The sequence below is a fragment of the Bombina bombina genome, chromosome 5 (genome assembly GCF_027579735.1).
Source record: "Bombina bombina isolate aBomBom1 chromosome 5, aBomBom1.pri, whole genome shotgun sequence".
Taxonomy (NCBI): domain Eukaryota; kingdom Metazoa; phylum Chordata; class Amphibia; order Anura; family Bombinatoridae; genus Bombina; species Bombina bombina.
Window position 1 is genome coordinate 505,944,289 of NC_069503.1, and position 22,072 is coordinate 505,966,360.

General features: G+C 41.2%; 1 protein-coding gene across 1 annotated transcript in view; it reads right to left on the reverse strand.

Annotated features, from left to right (window-relative positions):
* ELMO1 (engulfment and cell motility 1) overlaps nucleotides 1-22,072 on the reverse strand; it is a 1,021,083-nt gene that overhangs the window by 809,877 nt on the left and 189,134 nt on the right. Inside the window, exons 3-4 of the mRNA XM_053714416.1 lie at nucleotides 18,641-18,771; nucleotides 1,145-1,185 (exon numbers count right to left, since the gene is read on the reverse strand). Of these exons, the coding sequence (XP_053570391.1) occupies nucleotides 1,145-1,185; nucleotides 18,641-18,718 (119 nt within the window). The 5' untranslated portion in view covers nucleotides 18,719-18,771. The remainder of the gene's footprint in view (nucleotides 1-1,144; nucleotides 1,186-18,640; nucleotides 18,772-22,072) is intronic.

The following is a 22,072-nucleotide window of genomic DNA, read 5'->3' on the forward strand; positions in this document are numbered from 1 at the left end:
CTGATTCTTATATTGCGGGAAGCAGGCTCGCATATGCAAACCTACCCCGCAAGGGCTCCAGAGCAGCTTACGCTACTTCGTGCATGGAGCCCTAAGGTTCATTTTTTCCTGCATCTACAAGACGACATTTTAAAACATCTTACAGCTTTTTTTTTTTTTTTTTAAAGGGACATGAAACCTAATTTTTTTCTGTGATGATTCAGATAAAGAATACAATTTTAAAAAAAAGTTTCCATTTTACTTCTATTATCAAATTTGTTTTGTTCTCTTGTTATTATTTGTTTAAGAGATATCTAGATAGGTGGCGTGCACATGTCTGGAGCACTACATGACAGGAAGTAGTGCTGCCACCTACTGCTCTTGTTAATGTATAACACTGTTGCAAAACTGCTGCCATATAGTACTGCAGACATGTGCACACTCCTAAACTTACTTTCCTGCTTTTCAACAAAGAATAACAAGAAAACAAAGAAAATGTGATACTAGAAGTAAATTGGAAAGTGGTTTAAAAGTGCATGTTCTATCTCAGTGTTTCTTAACCACAGTCCTTAAGTACCCACAACAGGTCAGGTGTTCATTATAGCTGAACTAGAGCACAGGTGAAATAATCAGCTGATGAGTGACAGCAGGTTAGTAACCATGGTTACTGATCAGCTGATTACTTCACCTGTGCTCTAGTTCAGCTATAATGAAAACCTGGCCTGTTGGAGGAACCTCTGATCATGGAAGAAAAAAATGTGGATTTTATGTCCCTTTAAAGAATTCATACCAGACACAGATTCCTTATCTTAAGTTCTTATAAAGGATTCACTGTAGGTAGAAATTAGTGTTGTATTACAAACTAAGGATTAACTCATTTATAGTTTATATAAAAGTTAAAGAGCCAGCTAGAATATTCAGGAACCATCCACATACTTTTAAAGTATAGGAAGACATTTTTATAAAGATTATGTAGAGTAATCTAAAGTTAGGAGTTCTGGCTTCTGGGGTTTTGTCAAGCCCTGTACTAATCTACCATAAAAAAACATTTCAGTATAGATCATGTTCATTCAAAACCTGACAGCAACTTGTATATAATTTGATTAGCCTGATATTTAATGCTCGGCTCATTTATGGAAGTTTTCATACAACTATGAGGACTTACCCATCACAGACTTCTTTGATTATAGAAGATAATGGTTTTTTCTAGAATGCAAAAAACAAAAACTGTTAGAGTGGTGAATACTTCAATAAAGTGCACATAGTTTTTACTGCATAATTATTATATCTATATCTATACACATACAGCATGTATACTATAACGATCCAGTAACACAAGTTTTTTGTGCATTTATTAGAAAACAGAACATGAAAATATTTCCATATATACACAGTTTTACAGTTTTTTTTCCCCAGACACTTTGGGGTAGATTACAAGTGAAGCGTTTGCGGGAGCAAGATAAATAACCAGTCATTACAAGTGGCTTATAAAATTAACCAGAGATCTCTGGTTAATTTTATAAATGTGTCCCAAATGCCCCAAAATCAAGTGTTCGGGTTTTTCTGGTTCTTGATTATTTTTTTTTAAATGAAGCATATTTAAAATAATAAAAAAAAAAAACCTCCATTTTTTGGGACTAAAATCGGTGGCTGTGGTGTGTTTACATTGCGGTCTATGGGAACCGTGTGTTCCCAGTAAATATATATGTAAATGCTTATTTATACATATAAATTTGTGTTAATATGTGTATATACACATATTAACACAAATATATACTTATATAATCATATACATATATATTTTTACACTTTGCAGCCATCGCTGCATTACTTACCCCCTTCGTTGCGCAAGGTTCTCATGCCGTCTCTCGCGACATGAGAACGAGGCTCCTACAGGAGCCTATAGAAGCACGCTCTCGTGAGCCCAATGCTTCCCAGCAAGGCGAACGTGAGGTATTGTTCGTATTGCTGTCAACTTGTAATACCAGTGCACATTAGCTTGCGTTGGTATTACTCAGTGGAGCGCTAAGACCATTTTCACAAAAGCAATATTCAGCGATCCACTTTTAATATTGCCCTTTGAATTCAATGTTTTTTTTTCCTACTAGTTCTATAAAAACATACAAAATAGTAATTCAAATTGTAAGAGTGTACAAACAATGGCTGCTTGGAAAACTTGTTTGTACACTCTTTAATAGACAGCTTTATATATGTCCATAATTGGCCGTTATAGTCAGAAAATTACACGCTCTAACAAATAAGAGAACATCATTTTTCAACTATAATGGCTCTTTAATGGGGCATTCCAGCAAAAATTGGAACCCACATGGATGCATTTCAGTTTTGAATAGAAAATTAAAATGCTCCCAATAAATGCCCTACTGGCACTCTGAGCAGCTGCAGTATTTAAAATGTTGCTGCACTGAGAATATCTAGCTATGCTTCACATGCACGTGCAGAGAAAAATGTCAACACTAAAACAGTGATAACTTTTACTAGAAGCATTTTTGCCAATACATTTATATTGCAAATATCTTTCTATTCAGAGATGTAATTCAGCTATGTGCATTTAAATTTTGCACGGAATGTCCCATTAATTTTCCTCAACAGAAAAAAATAAGTTTCTAGACACTAAGAGTACTTCATGGAAACTAAGCCTTTAATTATATCTTCAATAGTTAAAGTGACAGTAAAGTTTAAATAAAATAAAAAAAAATAAACAATTTCAGGAGTCTGAGCATGTAATGTTAGACAACTTTTTAATTTACTTCTATCATCAAATTTGCTTTGTTGGGATCTAGCTTGACACATGAGGTGAGCTAAAAACAAATATACAGCCCCCAGTCACCAGCAAGATCCCAGAAGTACATTGCCGCTCCTGAGCCAAACTTTGCTTTTCAACAAAGGACACCAAGCAATTTGATATTATAATACAATTAAAGTAGAAAGTTGTTTAGAATTGCATGCTTTATCAGAATCATAAAAGTTTTATTTTGACTTAACTGCCTCTTTAATGTCACATTTAGTTATTGAATCCAACATTTAAATGTTGATTCTCCTAGAGATCAGTTTAAGTCTATGGGAATCAATATTCAAATGTTAATATTCAATATTCTAATGCTTATGTCTCCTTGAACTAATGCCAAGGTGAATATTTGTTCTACATTTCAAAAGTCCAAATTTCAATACTTGCCGGTCTTTACTTACGGATACTACATTTTTTAAATTTAGTAAGCAGTACTGAATCTCCTCTACCATTTTCCCATGATTACCTCAAGTTTCAAAGAAGAACTTTTGCAGTGAATGGACAGTATGTTTTGGTTAAGAAGACTTGCATAATTAAAGTGAAAGTAAATCCTAGCGTTTTACAAACGCTAGGGTTGACTATTGAAACAAATAAAGGGAACTTTCATTCATGAAGTATAAGATACTTCATGTAGAAAGCTCCTTTATTTGATTCAATCGATTGCCGCTCTTAGCTCCTACAGCAGAGCACGGCTAAAAATTTTTTGGCTAAGAGGTGACGTTTTCACCTCTTAGCCAATAGCAGTGCGGTAAATCCGGCTCCCATGGGCGCCAAGCCGGATTTACCACACGGCTATTGGCTAAGAGGTGAAAACGTCACCTCTTAGCCAAAAAATGTTTTAGCCATAGGCTGCTGTAGCAGCTAAGAACGGCGACTGATTTAATCAAATAAAGGAGCTTTCTACATGAAGTATTTCAGACTTCATGAATGAAAGTCCCCTTTATTTGTTTCAATAGTAAATCCTAGCGTTTGTAAAACGCTAGGATTTACTTTCACTTTAACTCCCCTCTGTCTATTATTGATTAAAAAGATAGATAATCCCATTTTTACCCATTCCCCAGTTTTGCATAACCCACATTGTTATATTAAAGGGACATGAAACCCAAATGTTTTCTTTCATGATCAACAAAGACCATGCCATTTTAGTTTAGATAGAGTTTATAATTTTTAAAATATCCAATTTTTAACTCTTTTTTTTATCAACTGAGTTTTTATTAGGAATTGTAAAGTAAGCAAAAAGGAGTGTACACCTGTTTTGTGCACTATGTGGCAGAAGTGAGCATTTTATGCAAACAATACACAGAGTGAGCTTCAGCATTCAGTAGCATCAGCCACTCTGAGGTACATAAATACACACACATACATATATATATATATATATACACACACACACACAATATAAACATATAAATTATGCTTACCTGATAATTTCATTCCCATCGTGGGGCGGAGAGTCCACGGCTTCATTCATTACTTGTGGGAAATAAGAACCTGGCCACCAGGAGGAGGCAAAGACACCCCAGCCAAAGGCTTAAATACATCCCCCACTTCCCTCATCCCCCAGTCATTCTGCTGAGGAAACCAGGAACAGTAGGAGAAATATCAGGGTATAAAAGGTGCCAGAAGATGATTCAATTTAGGTCCGCCCTACGGAGATACGGGCGGGAACCGTGGACTCTCTTCCCCTCGATAGAAATTAAATTATCAGGTAAGCATAATTTATCTTTTCCATCTAAAGGGGAGAGTCCACGGCTTCATTCATTACTTTTGGGAAGAAATACCGAAGTTCTAGAGGACACTGAATGAAAACGGGAGGGCAAGAGGCGGACCCTAATCTGAGGGCACCACAGCCTGTAAAACCTTTCTCCCAAAAACTGCTTCCGCCAAAGCAAAAATTTAAAATTTGTAAAATTTTGTAAAGGTATGTAAGGAGGACCAGGTAGCCGCCTTACAAATCTGCTCCATAGAGGCCTCATTCTTGAAGGCCCACAAAGAAGCCACAGCTCTAGTCGAATGAGCCGTGATCCTCTTAGGAGGCTTATGTCCCGCTGTTTTGTAGGCCAAGCGAATCATGCTCCTCAACCAAAAGGACAAAGAAGTTGCAGAGGCTTTCTGCCCCTTGCACTTCCCTGAATACACCACAAAAAGAGATGTAGACTGTCTGAAATTTTTCATAGCCTGAAGATAGAACTTCAAAGCTCGAACCACATCCAAATTATGAAGTAACCTCTCCTTAGGAGAAGAGGGGTTAGGACACAAAGAAGGAACAACAATTTCCTAATTGATGTTACGGTTAGACACAACTTTGGGAAGAAATCCCAAACCAGTGCGATGAACAGCCTTATCAGCGTGAAAAACCAGATAAGGAGGCTCACATTGCAGGGCCGCCAACTCAAATACTCTGCGTGCCGATGCAATAGCCAACAGAAATAGAACCTTCCAAGAAAGAATTTTAATGTCAACAGAGTGCATAGGTTCAAACGGAACCCTCTGCAACACCTTCAGAACCTAGTTCAAGCTCCAAAGAGAAGCGGATTGTCTAAAAGCAGGCCTGATAAAAGACAAAGGCTGAACAAAAAGACTGAATATCAGGAAGCTCAGCAAACCTCTTGTGTAACAGAACAGATAATGCCGAAATCTGTCCCTTCAAGGAACTGGTGGCAAGCCCCCTCTCCAGTACATCCTGGAGAAAGGACAGAATCCTGGATACCTTAACCTTGTGCCAAGGATATCCATGCTTCTCACACCAGGATAAGCAAGTTCTCCACACCTTATGATAGATGCGACGAGTGACCGGCTTCCTGGCCTGAACGAGAGTATCAATCACTCTCTCAAAAAACCCTTTCTTGGCCAAGACTAAGCGTTCAATCTCCACGCAGTCAGCCTCAGAGAATATAGATTTTTAAGTTGAAAAGGACCCTGTACCAACAGGACACTGCGACAGGGTAAACTCCATGGAGGAGACAATGAAATCCCCACTAGATCCGCAAACCACGTCCTCTGCGGCCACAACAGAGCAACCAGAATAGCCGAAGTTTGCTGCTGCTTGATACGGGCCACTACACAAGGAAGAAGTGGCAACAGTGGAAAAATTTAACCTAGGTTGAACCACCAAGGAACCGCCAAGGCATCTATCAGCTCTGCCTGGGGATCCCTGTACCGCGACCCTATTTGGGTAGCTTGCAATTGAGTTTGGACGCCATGAGATCTATCTCCGGAGTCCCCCATTGGTAACAAATCTCCGCAAACACCTCGGGGTGGAGAGACCATTCCCCCAGATGGAAGGATTGCCTGCTGAGAAAATACGCTTCCCAGTTGTCCACACCCGGAATGTGGATTGCTGAGAGCAAGCAGCTGTGGGACCCATTCCAATATCTGAGAAACCTCCCTCATCGCTAGGGACCTTCTCATCGTCCCCTGATGGTTGGTGCAAGCCACCGAGGTAATGTTGTCTTTCTGGAATCTGATCAAGCTGAACGACCCAAGAAGAGGCCACGCCTTCAGAGCATTGTAGATTGCTCGAAGTTCCAGAATATTGATCGGGAGGAGAGACTCCTCTCGAGATCATTTTCCTTGTGCCATCCTGACACCTCAAACAGCTCCCTATCCTGCCAGACTCGCGTCAGTGGTCACAATCTCCCAGGACGATCTCAGGAAGGATGTTCCTTGGGACAGTTGTTCCGGACGGATCCACCAAGAGAGGGAGTCCCTCATCCAATCGTCCAGAGAAATCTGCTGGGATAGGTCTGCATGATCGCCGTTCCACTGTCTCAACATGCACAACTGAAGAGGTCTGAGATGGAACCTGGAGAATGGAATGACATCAATGCAGGATACCATGAGCCCGATCACCTCCATACTCTGAGCCACAGAGGGAATAGAGTAGGACTGAAGGACAAGACAGGTGGACGCAGTTTTCCTGAGTCGCTGATCTGTGAGACATAGCCTCATGGATATAGAATCTATTATCGTTCCCAGGAACTCCACCCTGTTGCTGGGAATCTTTCCTGAGTTTATCTTCCAACCGTGAGATTGGAGCAAAAGAAGAAGGGCCCTCATGTGATCCTCTGCGAGACTGAACAACGGCACCTGGACTAGGATATCGTCCAGATAGGGCACCATCGCAATGCCTCTGGATCTGGCTACTGCAAGCAGCACCCCCAGAACCTTCGTGAAGACCCTTGGGGCTGTCACCAGACCAAAAGGAAGGGCCACAAACTGGAAATGCTGGTCCAGAAACGCAAATCTCAGGAATCTGAAGTGATCCCTGTGAATTGGCACATGAAGGTAGGCATCCTTCAAGTCTATTGTCGTCATGAACTGACCCTCTTGAAATAGGGGTAGAATAGATCTGATCATTTCCATTTTGAATTATGGAACAGGCAGAAACTTGTTTAAACATTTTAGGTCTAGAATCGGGCGGAACATGACCTCCTTCTTTGGGACCATGAAAAGGTTTGAATAGTATCCTAGACCCCTTTCTGCTGGGGGTACTGGTACAATAACTCAGAGAGAAGAGAGATCCCTCACACAGTCTAGAAAGGCTTCTCTCTTTTCTGGTCTGGAAGACAGATTTGACAGGAGGAATCTGCCCCTGGGTGGATGAGTTCTGAACCCTATCCTGTATCCTTGGGTGACAACCTCCAGAACCCAAGGGTCCTGAACTTCCTGCAACTAGGCCTCTGAAAAGAGAGATAATCTGCCCCTACTCGGTCCGGAGACCAGTCGGGGGCCACCCCTTCATGCCGAATTTGTTTCGGCGGGCTTCTTGTTCTGCTTTGACTTGTTCCAATACTGAGCTGGCTTCTAAGCACCCTAACCCTTGGACTGATCTGCTTTCGTAGTGGGCTGCTGGCGTTGGGCCTTATCCGCACTAAAGGGACGAAAAGTAGATCCCTTAGGCTTAACCTTCTTATCCTGCAGTAGGAAAGTACCCTTGCCTCCGGTCTCCGTTGATATGATCAAGTCCAATCCTGGACCGAACAGGATCTTTCCCTGAAAGGGAAGGGATAACAGTCTGGACTTAGAGGTCATGTCTGCAGACCACGAGTTTAGCCACAGAGCCCTGCGGGCTAGTACAGAAAACCCTGAAACTTTAGCATTCAGACGAATAATTTGCACATTGGCATCACAAATAAAAGAATTGGCTACCCTCAAGGCCTTAATTCTACCTGTATTTCATCAAGGGGAGTCTTCCTTATCAGGCAGAGATTTGCACCAATATGTCGCAGCTCCGGCAACTGCCTCTACTGCTGCTGCTGGCTGAAAAACAAACCCTGTGTGTTGAAACTTCTTCCTCAACATGTTTTCTAACTTTTTATCCATAGGCTCTTTGAACGACAAACTATCCTCAAGAGGAATCGTTGTTCGCTTGGCGAGCGTAAAGAGATAGCACCATCCACCTTAGAGACGTTCCCCCACAGCTCGAGCTGAGAGTCCGGGATGGGGAACAGTTTCTTAAAGTTAGAAGAAGGGGAAAAAGAAGAACCTAATCTCTCCCATTCATTCTTAATAATATTAGCCATCTTAACAGGAACTGGGAGGGTCTGAGGTACCACCCTGTCCTCATACACTTTATCAAGCTTAGGAATCAAAGGCTCCTCTGGTAGTTTCGGCTCTGAAACCTCGAGAGTAGCAAGCACCTGCTTCAGCAAAAAGCGCAAATTTTCCATCCTAAACCTAAAGCCAGGCTCCTCTACAGACAGAGCATTAGATGACATTGATTCCGTTCCAGAAGGAACGTCCTCAGAAGAGTCGGAGTCGTCCTCGTCAGCGGATAACCTTTCTGAGATATCCATAGAAGTATATGACTCCTGGGCCGGATCGCCATAATTTACCCTACGCTTGCGCTTAGCAGAACGTGGTAAGGCACTAATCACCTTCGAGACCGCTGTTTGCAGTTGATCAGCAAAGTCTGACGGCCAACGGATTTCCCCCGAAGGATAGACATGCCCTGGGGCGCTGCATGTGTACTCAGAGATGAATGTAGGGGACGCAACTCACGGGACGGGGAGCCCTCAGAGGTGGATGGCTCACTAGTACTAGACATTCTCTTCTTTCGAGAAGCCGAGACCTTATCAAGGCAAGGGGAACATAGTCGAGCAGGCAGATCCACCAGAACCTCCTCACAATAAACACAGGTACTAGACTTAGTTAAAGAGGGAGTACCCTCTAATGCGTCAGAGTCCTCCATAGCTTGCGGCTTTGTTACGGACTAGTGTAAAATATAAACAATGGCACCTTTATAACCTCCAATGGCTGGGGCACTTACCACCTCCTAGGACCCAGACCACAGAAACCGTTATGTCTCCTGCACCGTGACTCCAGCAAGGAAGTAGATTAGGCCACACCCGGTCAGCAGGAATGCCCCGCAGGACTGCCCCTGCACTAGGGAGAAAACATGCCAAAAACAGCTGCGCAATACTCCCAGAAGGAAACTAAAGTTCACCCATTGTCAGAGCCTCATCTCACACATATCGCAGCAATGACACAATAAACAATATTATGTATAACCCCCCCAATTCAATAATCCCCTTACTAGGGATGTTAACCCTTGATTCTATAAAGATAAAAGGCATCACACTGTGACCCTGTCTTCTGCGTTGTCATTATGTGTATAAAAATGAAACAATCTTACCAGAATTTACGCAGTGGAACAGGAACATTGCCTCTCAAGTGTGACAGTGTAGTAGCATTGCTCCTGACATGGACTTGAGTGTTGGAAGCAGGCAGCGAAACTTGTCAACGCTGATTGCTTATGGAGCTGTTAATATGAGTCGGGATGGTTTCGCAGAAAGACTCTCCCTGCATCTCCGGACTCTAACTTTCACCCAAGCTCTCACTGAGAGGCTGACAGGAATACTAAAAATTCCAGTCCCATTTTGAAGAGTACTACCCTCCATAAGAGACTACTCCGAATTTTCCGACACTTCTCTGCCAACCTCCTGTGACGAAAGGCAAAGAATGACTGGGGGATGAGGGAAGTGGGGGAAGTATTTAAGCCTTTGGCTGGGGTGTCTTTGCCTCCTCCTGGTGGCCAGGTTCTTATTTCACACAAGTAATGAATGAAGCCGTGGACTCTCCTCCCCTTTAGATGGAAATAACAGAATTTATGTTTACCTGATAAATTACTTTCTCCAACGGTGTGTCCGGTCCACGGCGTCATCCTTACTTGTGGGATATTCTCTTCCCCAACAGGAAATGGCAAAGAGCCCAGCAAAGCTGGTCACATGATCCCTCCTAGGCTCCGCCTACCCCAGTCATTCGACCGACGTTAAGGAGGAATATTTGCATAGGAGAAACCATATGGTACCGTGGTGACTGTAGTTAAAGAAAATAAATTATCAGACCTGATTAAAAAAACCAGGGCGGGCCGTGGACCGGACACACCGTTGGAGAAAGTAATTTATCAGGTAAACATAAATTCTGTTTTCTCCAACATAGGTGTGTCCGGTCCACGGCGTCATCCTTACTTGTGGGAACCAATACCAAAGCTTTAGGACACGGATGAAGGGAGGGAGCAAATCAGGTCACCTAAATGGAAGGCACCACGGCTTGCAAAACCTTTCTCCCAAAAATAGCCTCAGAAGAAGCAAAAGTATCAAACTTGTAAAATTTGGTAAAAGTGTGCAGTGAAGACCAAGTCGCTGCCCTACATATCTGATCAACAGAAGCCTCGTTCTTGAAGGCCCATGTGGAAGCCACAGCCCTAGTGGAATGAGCTGTGATTCTTTCGGGAGGCTGCCGTCCGGCAGTCTCGTAAGCCAATCTGATGATGCTTTTAATCCAAAAAGAGAGAGAGGTAGAAGTTGCTTTTTGACCTCTCCTTTTACCGGAATAAACAACAAACAAGGAAGATGTTTGTCTAAAATCCTTTGTAGCATCTAAATAGAATTTTAGAGCGCGAACAACATCCAAATTGTGCAACAAACGTTCCTTCTTTGAAACTGGTTTCGGACACAGAGAAGGTACGATAATCTCCTGGTTAATGTTTTTGTTAGAAACAACTTTTGGAAGAAAACCAGGTTTAGTACGTAAAACCACCTTATCTGCATGGAACACCAGATAAGGAGGAGAACACTGCAGAGCAGATAATTCTGAAACTCTTCTAGCAGAAGAAATTGCAACTAAAAACAAAACTTTCCAAGATAATAACTTAATATCAACGGAATGCAAGGGTTCAAACGGAACCCCCTGAAGAACTGAAAGAACTAAATTGAGACTCCAAGGAGGAGTCAAAGGTTTGTAAACAGGCTTAATTCTAACCAGAGCCTGAACAAAGGCTTGAACATCTGGCACAGCGGCCAGCTTTTTGTGAAGTAACACAGACAAGGCAGAAATCTGTCCCTTCAGGGAACTTGCAGATAATCCTTTTTCCAATCCTTCTTGAAGGAAGGATAGAATCCTAGGAATCTTAACCTTGTCTCAAGGGAATCCTTTAGATTCACACCAACAGATATATTTTTTCCAAATTTTGTGGTAAATCTTTCTAGTTACAGGCTTTCTGGCCTGAACAAGAGTATCGATAACAGAATCTGAGAATCCTCGCTTCGATAAGATCAAGCGTTCAATCTCCAAGCAGTCAGCTGGAGTGAAACCAGATTCGGATGTTCGAACGGACCCTGAACAAGAAGGTCTCGTCTCAAAGGTAGCTTCCAAGGAGGAGCCGATGACATATTCACCAGATCTGCGTACCAAGTCCTGCGTGGCCACGCAGGAGCTATCAAGATCACCGACGCCCTCTCCTGATTGATCCTGGCTACCAGCCTGGGGATGAGAGGAAACGGCGGGAACACATAAGCTAGTTTGAAGGTCCAAGGTGCTACTAGTGCATCCACTAGAGCCGCCTTGGGATCCCTGGATCTGGACCCGTAGCAAGGAACTTTGAAGTTCTGACGAGAGGCCATCAGATCCATGTCTGGAATGCCCCACAGCTGAGTGACTTGGGCAAAGATTTCCGGATGGAGTTCCCACTCCCCCGGATGCAATGTCTGACGACTCAGAAAATCCGCTTCCCAATTTTCCACTCCTGGGATGTGGATAGCAGACAGGTGGCAGGAGTGAGACTCCGCCCATAGAATGATTTTGGTCACTTCTTCCATCGCCAGGGAACTCCTTGTTCCCCCCTGATGGTTGATGTACGCAACAGTTGTCATGTTGTCTGATTGAAACCGTATGAACTTGGCCCTCGCTAGCTGAGGCCAAGCCTTGAGAGCATTGAATATCGCTCTCAGTTCCAGAATATTTATCGGTAGAAGAGATTCTTCCCGAGACCAAAGACCCTGAGCTTTCAGGGATCCCCAGACCGCGCCCCAGCCCATCAGACTGGCGTCGGTCGTGACAATGACCCACTCTGGTCTGCGGAATGTCATCCCTCGTGACAGGTTGTCCAGGGACAGCCACCAACGGAGTGAGTCTCTGGTCCTCTGATTTACTTGTATCTTCGGAGACAAGTCTGTATAGTCCCCATTCCACTGACTGAGCATGCACAGTTGTAATGGTCTTAGATGAATGCGTGCAAAAGGAACTATGTCCATTGCCGCTACCATCAACCCGATCACTTCCATGCACTGAGCTATGGAAGGAAGAGGAACGGAATGGAGTATCCGACAAGAGTCTAGAAGTTTTGTTTTTCTGGCCTCTGTCAGAAAAATCCTCATTTCTAAGGAGTCTATTATTGTTCCCAAGAAGGGAACCCTTGTTGACGGAGATAGAGAACTCTTTTCCACGTTCACTTTCCATCCGTGAGATCTGAGAAAGGCCAGGACAATGTCCGTGTGAGCCTTTGCTTGAGGAAGGGACGACGCTTGAATCAGAATGTCGTCCAAGTAAGGTACTACAGCAATGCCCCTTGGTCTTAGCACAGCTAGAAGGGACCCTAGTACCTTTGTGAAAATCCTTGGAGCAGTGGCTAATCCGAAAGGAAGCGCCACGAACTGGTAATGTTTGTCCAGGAATGCGAACCTCAGGAACCGATGATGTTCCTTGTGGATAGGAATATGTAGATACGCATCCTTTAAATCCACCGTGGTCATGAATTGACCTTCCTGGATGGAAGGAAGAATAGTTCGAATGGTTTCCATCTTGAACGATGGAACCTTGAGAAACTTGTTTAAGATCTTGAGATCTAAGATTGGTCTGAACGTTCCCTCTTTTTTGGGAACTATAAACAGATTGGAGTAGAACCCCATCCCTTGTTCTCTTAATGGAACGGGATGAATCACTCCCATTTTTAACAGGTCTTCTACACAATGTAAGAATGCCTGTCTTTTTATGTGGTCTGAAGACAACTGAGACCTGTGGAACCTCCCCCTTGGGGGAAGTCCCTTGAATTCCAGAAGATAACCTTGGGAGACTATTTCTAGCGCCCAAGGATCCAGAACATCTCTTGCCCAAGCCTGAGCGAAGAGAGAGAGTCTGCCCCCCACCAGATCCGGTCCCGGATCGGGGGCCAACATTTCATGCTGTCTTTGTAGCAGTGGCAGGTTTCTTGGCCTGCTTTCCCTTGTTCCAGCCTTGCATTGGTCTCCAAGCTGGCTTGGCTTGAGAAGTATTACCCTCTTGCTTAGAGGACGTAGCACTTTGGGCTGGTCCGTTTCTACGAAAGGGACGAAAATTAGGTTTATTTTTTGCCTTGAAAGGCCGATCCTGAGGAAGGGCGTGGCCCTTACCCCCAGTGATATCCGAGATAATCTCTTTCAAGTCAGGGCCAAACAGCGTTTTCCCCTTGAAAGGAATGTTAAGTAGCTTGTTCTTGGAAGACGCATCAGCCGACCAAGATTTCAACCAAAGCGCTCTGCGCGCCACAATAGCAAACCCAGAATTCTTAGCCGCTAACCTAGCCAATTGCAAAGTGGCGTCTAGGGTGAAAGAATTAGCCAATTTGAGAGCATTGATTCTGTCCATAATCTCCTCATAAGGAGGAGAATCACTGTCGACCGCCTTTATCAGCTCATCGAACCAGAAACATGCGGCTGTAGCGACAGGGACAATGCATGAAATTGGTTGTAGAAGGTAACCCTGCTGAACAAACATCTTTTTAAGCAAACCTTCTAATTTTTTATCCATAGGATCTTTGAAAGCACAACTATCCTCTATGGGTATAGTGGTGCGTTTGTTTAAAGTGGAAACCGCTCCCTCGACCTTGGGGACTGTCTGCCATAAGTCCTTTCTGGGGTCGACCATAGGAAACAATTTTTTAAATATGGGGGGAGGGACGAAAGGAATACCGGGCCTTTCCCATTCTTTATTAACAATGTCCGCCACCCGCTTGGGTATAGGAAAAGCTTCTGGGAGCCCCGGCACCTCTAGGAACTTGTCCATTTTACATAGTTTCTCTGGGATGACCAACTTGTCACAATCATCCAGAGTGGATAATACCTCCTTAAGCAGAATGCGGAGATGTTCCAACTTAAATTTAAATGCAATCACATCAGGTTCAGCTTGTTGAGAAATGTTCCCTGAATCAGTAATTTCTCCCTCAGACAAAACCTCCCTGGCCCCATCAGACTGAGTTAGGGGCCCTTCAGAAATATTAATATCAGCGTCGTCATGCTCTTCAGTATCTAAAACAGAGCAGTCGCGCTTACGCTGATAAGTGTTCATTTTGGCTAAAATGTTTTTGACAGAATTATCCATTACAGCCGTTAATTGTTGCATAGTAAGGAGTATTGGCGCGCTAGATGTACTAGGGGCCTCCTGAGTGGGCAAGACTCGTGTAGACGAAGGAGGGAATGATGCAGTACCATGCTTACTCCCCTCACTTGAGGAATCATCTTGGGCATCATTGTCATTGTCACATAAATCACATTTATTTAAATGAATAGGAATTCTGGCTTCCCCACATTCAGAACACAGTCTATCTGGTAGTTCAGACATGTTAAACAGGCATAAACTTGATAACAAGTACAAAAAACGTTTTAAAATAAAACCGTTACTGTCACTTTAAATTTTAAACTGAACACACTTTATTACTGCAAATGCGAAAAAACATGAAGGAATTGTTCAAAATTTACCAAATTTTCACCACAGTGTCTTAAAGCCTTAAAAGTATTGCACACCAAATTTGGAAGCTTTAACCCTTAAAATAACGGAACCGGAGCCGTTTTGAACTTTAACCCCTTTACAGTCCCTGGTATCTGCTTTGCTGAGACCCAACCAAGCCCCAAGGGGAATACGATACCAAATGACGCCTTCAGAAAGTCTTTTCTAAGTATCAGAGCTCCTCTCACATGCGACTGCATGCCATGCCTCTCAAAAACAAGTGCGCAACACCGGCGCGAAAATGAGGCTCTGCCTATGCTTTGGGAAAGCCCCTAAAGAATAAGGTGTCTAAAACAGTGCCTGCCGATATTATTATATCAAAATACCCAGATAAAATGATTCCTCAAGGCTAAATATGTGTTAATAATCAATCGATTTAGCCCAAAAAAAGTCTACAGTCTTAATAAGCCCTTTTTGAAGCCCTTATTTACAATCGTAATAAACATGGCTTACCGGATCCCAGAGGGAAAATGACAGCTTCCAGCATTACATCGTCTTGTTAGAATGTGTCATACCTCAAGCAGCAAGAGACTGCTCACTGTTCCCCCAACTGAAGTTAATTGCTCTCAACAGTCCTGTGTGGAACAGCCATGGATTTTAGTGACGGTTGCTAAAATCATTTTCCTCATACAAACAGAAATCTTCATCTCTTTTCTGTTTCTGAGTAAATAGTACATACCAGCACTATTTCAAAATAACAAACTCTTGATTGAATAATAAAAACTACAGTTAAACACTAAAAAACTCTAAGCCATCTCCGTGGAGATGTTGCCTGTACAACGGCAAAGAGAATGACTGGGGTAGGCGGAGCCTAGGAGGGATCATGTGACCAGCTTTGCTGGGCTCTTTGCCATTTCCTGTTGGGGAAGAGAATATCCCACAAGTAAGGATGACGCCGTGGACCGGACACACCTATGTTGGAGAAATATATATATATATATATATATATACACACACACACACATAATAATAATAGTATAAAGCGCCTAGGAAAGGCTGGGGTAAGAAAGAGCCACAGGTGAGTACAAATGGATAGGGATCCTAAAAACTTGATTATAAGAAACTATAGTTCTAATATTATTGTTTAAATTCATAAAGCAATCATACAATAAAAACAAACGTACAATGAAAAAGGGAATTCCCAAAACAGTTAAAAATAATTAAAAATAAAAGTGACAATAAATTCAATGATCCAATATTGATTCTGTCAAACAGAGTATATCCAAATCATGTCCAATGAATGTCCAGCAGGATAAGAGTGTCCAAATTACAAGTGTCCAAATAATGTGTCAAAAAGTCAAATAGTTACAATCCATAAATCCAAAAAGTGTCAAATGCCCATGATGGTAAAACAACTGGTGTGTGAAGGTGAAAAATGTGAAACAAACCAATAAAAAATAGAAAAATTAGAAAAAATTAAAAATAAAAAGAATGAAAAAATGAATGAATGAAAATTGAAAAAATGAATGAATAAATTAAACCAACCAATAATAATGATAAGTCCAAAATGTGATGGTGAGAAAATGTGATGGTGAAAAATCCTCCAAATGTGTTCCTAGTAGTGTTCTGTGTTTTGTTGGAGTTTAATACTCAGTGTCCTATAAAGAATTAAAACAACATAGTGTAGATTATACAAATTAAGATATAATTATTAGAAATGTGCTTACCCACTGTCGATGCGTTTCGGCCCCTTCAAGGCCTTTTTCAAGACAATACATTTGAGTGGCATAAGTGGCCTTATAAAGGGTAAGCAATTAAGTGTGTTTTGGCGCCAAAATGAGCTCTTTTCTGACCGCCTACTTCCTGTTTAAGGTGCATTGTGGGTAAAAACGTTAATTTATAAATAAATAGTTGAAAATAGTAAAAATAGTAAAGATTTAGGATTGGTATCTTTAACGTATGTGTAATCTTCTTAAAACAAATATATACATATGCATTCAGCTTAAAAACAATATAGTAAATAAGATTCCGTGTTAGTGACATCACTTCCGGTTTCGGCAATGCCGGAAGTGTGCCGACCAATGGGAAGCTTGAAGTATACAGAGAAGATGCGATATTAATTAATGGCTTTGTCGTGTTCTAATTATATCTAATGTGGCTCTACATATCAAATAAGTAAAAACAAAACAAATCTAAAACGAGATGTAAAATAATAATAAAAATAGACCGATTCAAGTATAGAAGCAAACCGGAAGTGCGATCATGACGTCATTCGGTAGGGATAATAGTGTATTAGAGATCTTATTGAGGAAGTTCAATGGTCCCATAACTGTCTAGTACATCCCTTATATGATTATGTTGTTTACAGTTATATAACGTGAGACAACTATTTATTTATAAATTAACGTTTTTACCCACAATGCACCTTAAACAGGAAGTAGGCGGTCAGAAAAGAGCTCATTTTGGCGCCAAAACACACTTAATTGCAGGGGCCGAAACGCGTCGACAGTGGGTAAGCACATTTCTAATAATTATATCTTAATTTGTACAATCTACACTATGTTGTTTTAATTCTTTATAGGACACTGAGTATTAAACTCCAACAAAACACAGAACACTACTAGGAACACATTTGGAGGATTTTTCACCATCACATTTTCTCACCATCACATTTTGGACTTATTATTGGTTGGTTTCATTTATTCATTCATTTTTTCAATTTTCATTCATTCATTTTTTCATTCTTTTTATTTTTAATTTTTAATTTTTTCTAATTTTTCTATTTTTTATTGGTTTGTTTCACATTTTTCACCTTCACACACCAGTTGTTTTACCATCATGGGCATTTGACACTTTTTGGATTTATGGATTGTAACTATTTGACTTTTTGACACATTATTTGGACACTTGTAATTTGGACACTCTTATCCTGCTGGACATTCATTGGACATGATTTGGATATACTCTGTTTGACAGAATCAACATTGGATCATTGAATTTATTGTCACTTTTATTTTTAATTATTTTTAACTGTTTTGGGAATTCCCTTTTTCATTGTACGTTTGTTTTCATTGTATGATTGCTTTTATGAATTTATATACTATGGCCTATAGTTATCAAGGTCTGGCGGACCTGATCAGACACTGCGGATCAGGTCCGCCAGACCTCGCTGAATACGGCGAGCAATACGCTCGCCGTATTCAGCATTGCACCAGGCCCCCTGCAGACTCAGGGGGGTGTCAATCAACCCGATCGGGCTGATTTCCGGCGATGTGTGTCCGCCTGCTCAGAGCAGGCGGACAGGTTATGGAGCAGCGGTCTTTGTGACCGCTGCTTCATAACTGCTGTTTCTGGCGAGTCTGAAGACTTGCCAGAAACACGGGGCATCAAGCTCCATACGGAGCTTGATACATATGCCCCTATGTATTAAACTAATATCATTTTAAACTATAATATTAGAACTATAGTTTCTTATAATCAAGCTTTTAGGATCCCTATCCATTTGTACTCACCTGTGGCTCTTTCTTACCCCAGCCTTTCCTAGGCGCTTTATACTATTATTATTATTTTTTTCTCATAATCTCTTTGGGCCAGCTAGGAGGCCTTTTGTATAAAGCTAGAGGGTAAAACTTCCGTGGCGCTTAGTCTAAATTCTCAATATTTTCAAACCTATATACACACATACACAATATAATTTTTATGTATATATACATACACACACAGAGAAGCAGAACTTGGAAAGATCTAAATTATCTGGTGTTTTTTCACAATTATCTTAATAAAAATAAAATGTTTCATTATTACAGCATTGTATTGAACATACACAATTAATACATAATTAAAGAAGAACAAAACACAAAAAAAGAGACTTACTTGATCTATTTCCATTAACCGAGGAAAAGCTCCTGGCCATTCTATAGCCACCTTCACAATGTCTGAAGGGGGAGGCATGTTTGCAGAAAAGCTGAACTCTATTCAACGTGAGTGTTCTTGAACATTCACACCTAAAGAGAAGAAAAGACAGATTGTTTTAGTCATATTAGCCTTCAAAATTAAATAGACATTTTCATGAAAAATTGAAATGCTCTAATTGGTTTTATTATGTTAATTTAAAACAAATTCCAGTTTTAACTGTTTAACTCCTGCAAAATAAATAAAACACCGCTTTAAGAAGGGGCATTAAACTTGGGAATCTGCCACACTATTGTTTTTTGTTGTTTTTTCTATCATCGTAAAACTTTAAAAAAAGAATCTCCATATTATAAAAAGATGTTTATTATACAATAAATGCATATATGAATTGTGGGAGGAAAAAGGTGAAAAATGCAAATATATATACGAATATCCTATCATAATGGCACAAATGAATCTTCAATTATTTTTAATAAACCATAATTTTGACAACACATGTGGTTCAACTTGTTGTGGACCTTTTTGCTGGTTCATGTAACATACAGATGACATTCTGGATATTGCCTCTGTTTCCAAGCTAAGCTGGTGGCCAATGACTGGAGACTGGTTGTACAGGGAGAACCTAATACCTTAGTATGCATGAATAGCAGCACCCTGAGGTGCTTCCTAAATCGTGAGTGTTTTTTTTTCCTTATACATTTTGATAAAACATGCTGCACCACAATGCGCCCTTTACTGCTTTTATTTTTTTTCTACAGATTATACAGAGCAGAGGAAAGCTGGATCTGCCCTGGTGTTGCGACAATGGATAATTGATACATACTTTTCTTCAGAGACTATTCATACATACACATTTATGCTCTGAGACTATTTGTAGGAGTCTGTAGTAAATTTGGTTATAGTGTTTGGCAGACATTATTACACCCTCATAACATCTGAGTTTCTGTTTTGTATTTTACTAGCTTTCTTTAAAGCCACATATTTTAACCCCTTACTTGTACTTAATGGTCAAGCTCCACATCTTTATACTGGGTGCCGCCATCTTGGTGCTTAGGTATTCTTGTACATTATAAACCAGGGAGGTTGCAGACGTTTAGAAAACTGTAGGGTGTACATTGGGTTAGTGTGCAAGATACAAGCAGAGCACATCTCTTGATATCCTTTGTTGAAAAGCATACCTAGGTTGGCTTGGGAAGCAATGCACTAGTGGAGCTAGCTGCTGACTTGTGGCTGCAAATAAATGCTTCTTGCTATTGGCCCTCAAGATGTGTTCATCTAGCTCCCAGTAGTGTATTGCTAATCCCTCAAAGGATAACAAGAGAATGAAGCACCTTTAATGAAAGAAGTAAATTAGAAAGTTGTTTAAAATTACATGCTCTCTCTGAATCATGATTTTTATTTTTATACACCTTAATTAATTAGTTGGACTCAGCAGCTTAATTTAGTTTGTGTTAACAACATTCAGTATGGTGTAATGTGTTATTATTTTTTTAAAGTTTATCTGTTTGTGTGGTAGAGATTAAAGGTTTGCTATGTCTATTCAGAATTTTCATATTTTTCTCTGCTTTTGTAACAGGTAAGCGAAAGTGAGGGAGTCTCTAGCTTAGTTCAAAAGTGGAAAATTATACAGTGACAACCTAATATAAAGCTCTATTGTTCCGATTGTGGAAGATGTGGAGTTGATCATTCAAAAAACTATGAAATATCTAACAGAATTAATGAATGACTGGTGCACAGGATTTACATAGCTGTAATACACGTGACAATGTGTGCATTGCATTTGCATCAGGATCAGTTAGATCAACGGAGAGGCTGAACTATCTTTGCTGAACTACCGTGGAGAAACAAACACATGAGACCTCAAGACCAGCTTATTGTGACATTAAAGTGACATAAAACCCATTTTTTTCTTTCATGATTCAGATAAAGCTTTCTGATTTTCAACAACTTTCTAATTTACTTATGTTATCTAATTTGTTTTGTTCTCTTGGCATCCTTTGTTTAAAAGAATACCTAGGTAAGCTCAGGAGCAGCTGATTGGTGGCTGCACAGATGTGCCTCTTGTGATTGGCTCACCCAATGTGGTCAGCTAGCTCCCTGTAGTGCATTGTTGCTTCTTCAAAAAAGGATACCAAGAGAATGAAGTAAATTGGAAACATGTTTAAAATGGTATGTTCTATTTGATCATGGAGAAGAAAAAAAAGAAAAAAAATTATGCTTACCTGATAATTTCATTTCCATTGAGGGGAGGAGAGTCCACGGCTTCTTTCATTACTATTGGGAATTAAGAAACTGGTCACCAGGAGGAAGCAAAGACACCCCAGCCAAAGGCTTAAATACCTCCCCCACTTCCCTCATCCCCCAGTCATTCTGCTGAGGGAACCAGGAACAGTAGAAGAAATATCAGGGTATAAAAGGTGCCAGACGATGATTAAATTTAGCTCCCCCCGTGGACTCTCCTCCCCTCGATGGAAATTAAATTGGAAATTAAATTATCAGGTAAGCATAATTTATGTTTTCCATCTAAAGGGAAGGAGAGTCCACAGCTTCATTCATTAATATTGGGAATATATACCCAAACTCTAGAGGACACTGAATGAAACCAGGAGGGTAAAAAGGCAGACCCTAATCTGAGGGCACCACAGCCTGCAAAACCTGTCTCCCAAAAACAGCTTCCGCAGAAGCAAAGATGTCAAATTTGTAAAACTTTGTAAAAGTGTGTAAGGAGGACCAGGTAGCCGCCTTACAAATTTGCTCCATAGAGGCCTCATTATTGAAAGCCCAAGACGAAGCCACAGCTCTAGTTGAATGAGCCGTGATCCTCTAAGGAGGCTTATGTCCCGCTGTCTCATAATCCAAGCGAATCAAGCTCCTCAACCAAAAAGACAAAGAAGTAGCAGAGGCCCTTTGCCCCTTGCGTTTCCCAGAATACACCACAAAAAGAGATATAGACTGTCTGAAATCCTTTGTAGCCTGAAGATAGAACTTCAAGGCACGAACCACATCCAGGTTATGAAGTAACCTCTCCTTTGAAGAAGAAGGGTTAGGAAACAAAGAAGGAACAACTAATTCCTGATTGATGTCACGGTTAGACACCACCTTGGGGAGAAATCCCAATCCAGTGTGTAGAACAGCCTTATCCGCATGAAACACCAGATAAGGAGGATCACATTGCAAGGCAGCTAGTTCAGATACTCTGCGTGCCGATGCATAAGCCAACAGGAAGAGAACCTTCCAGTACAGAATCTTAATATCAATGGAATGCATAGGTTCAAACAGAACCCCCTGCAAAAGCTTAAGGACTAAATTTAAGCTCCAAGGCGGAGCTGACTGTCTAAAGACAGGCCTGATTCTAGAAAGAGCATGAACAAAAGATTGGATGTCAGGGAGCTC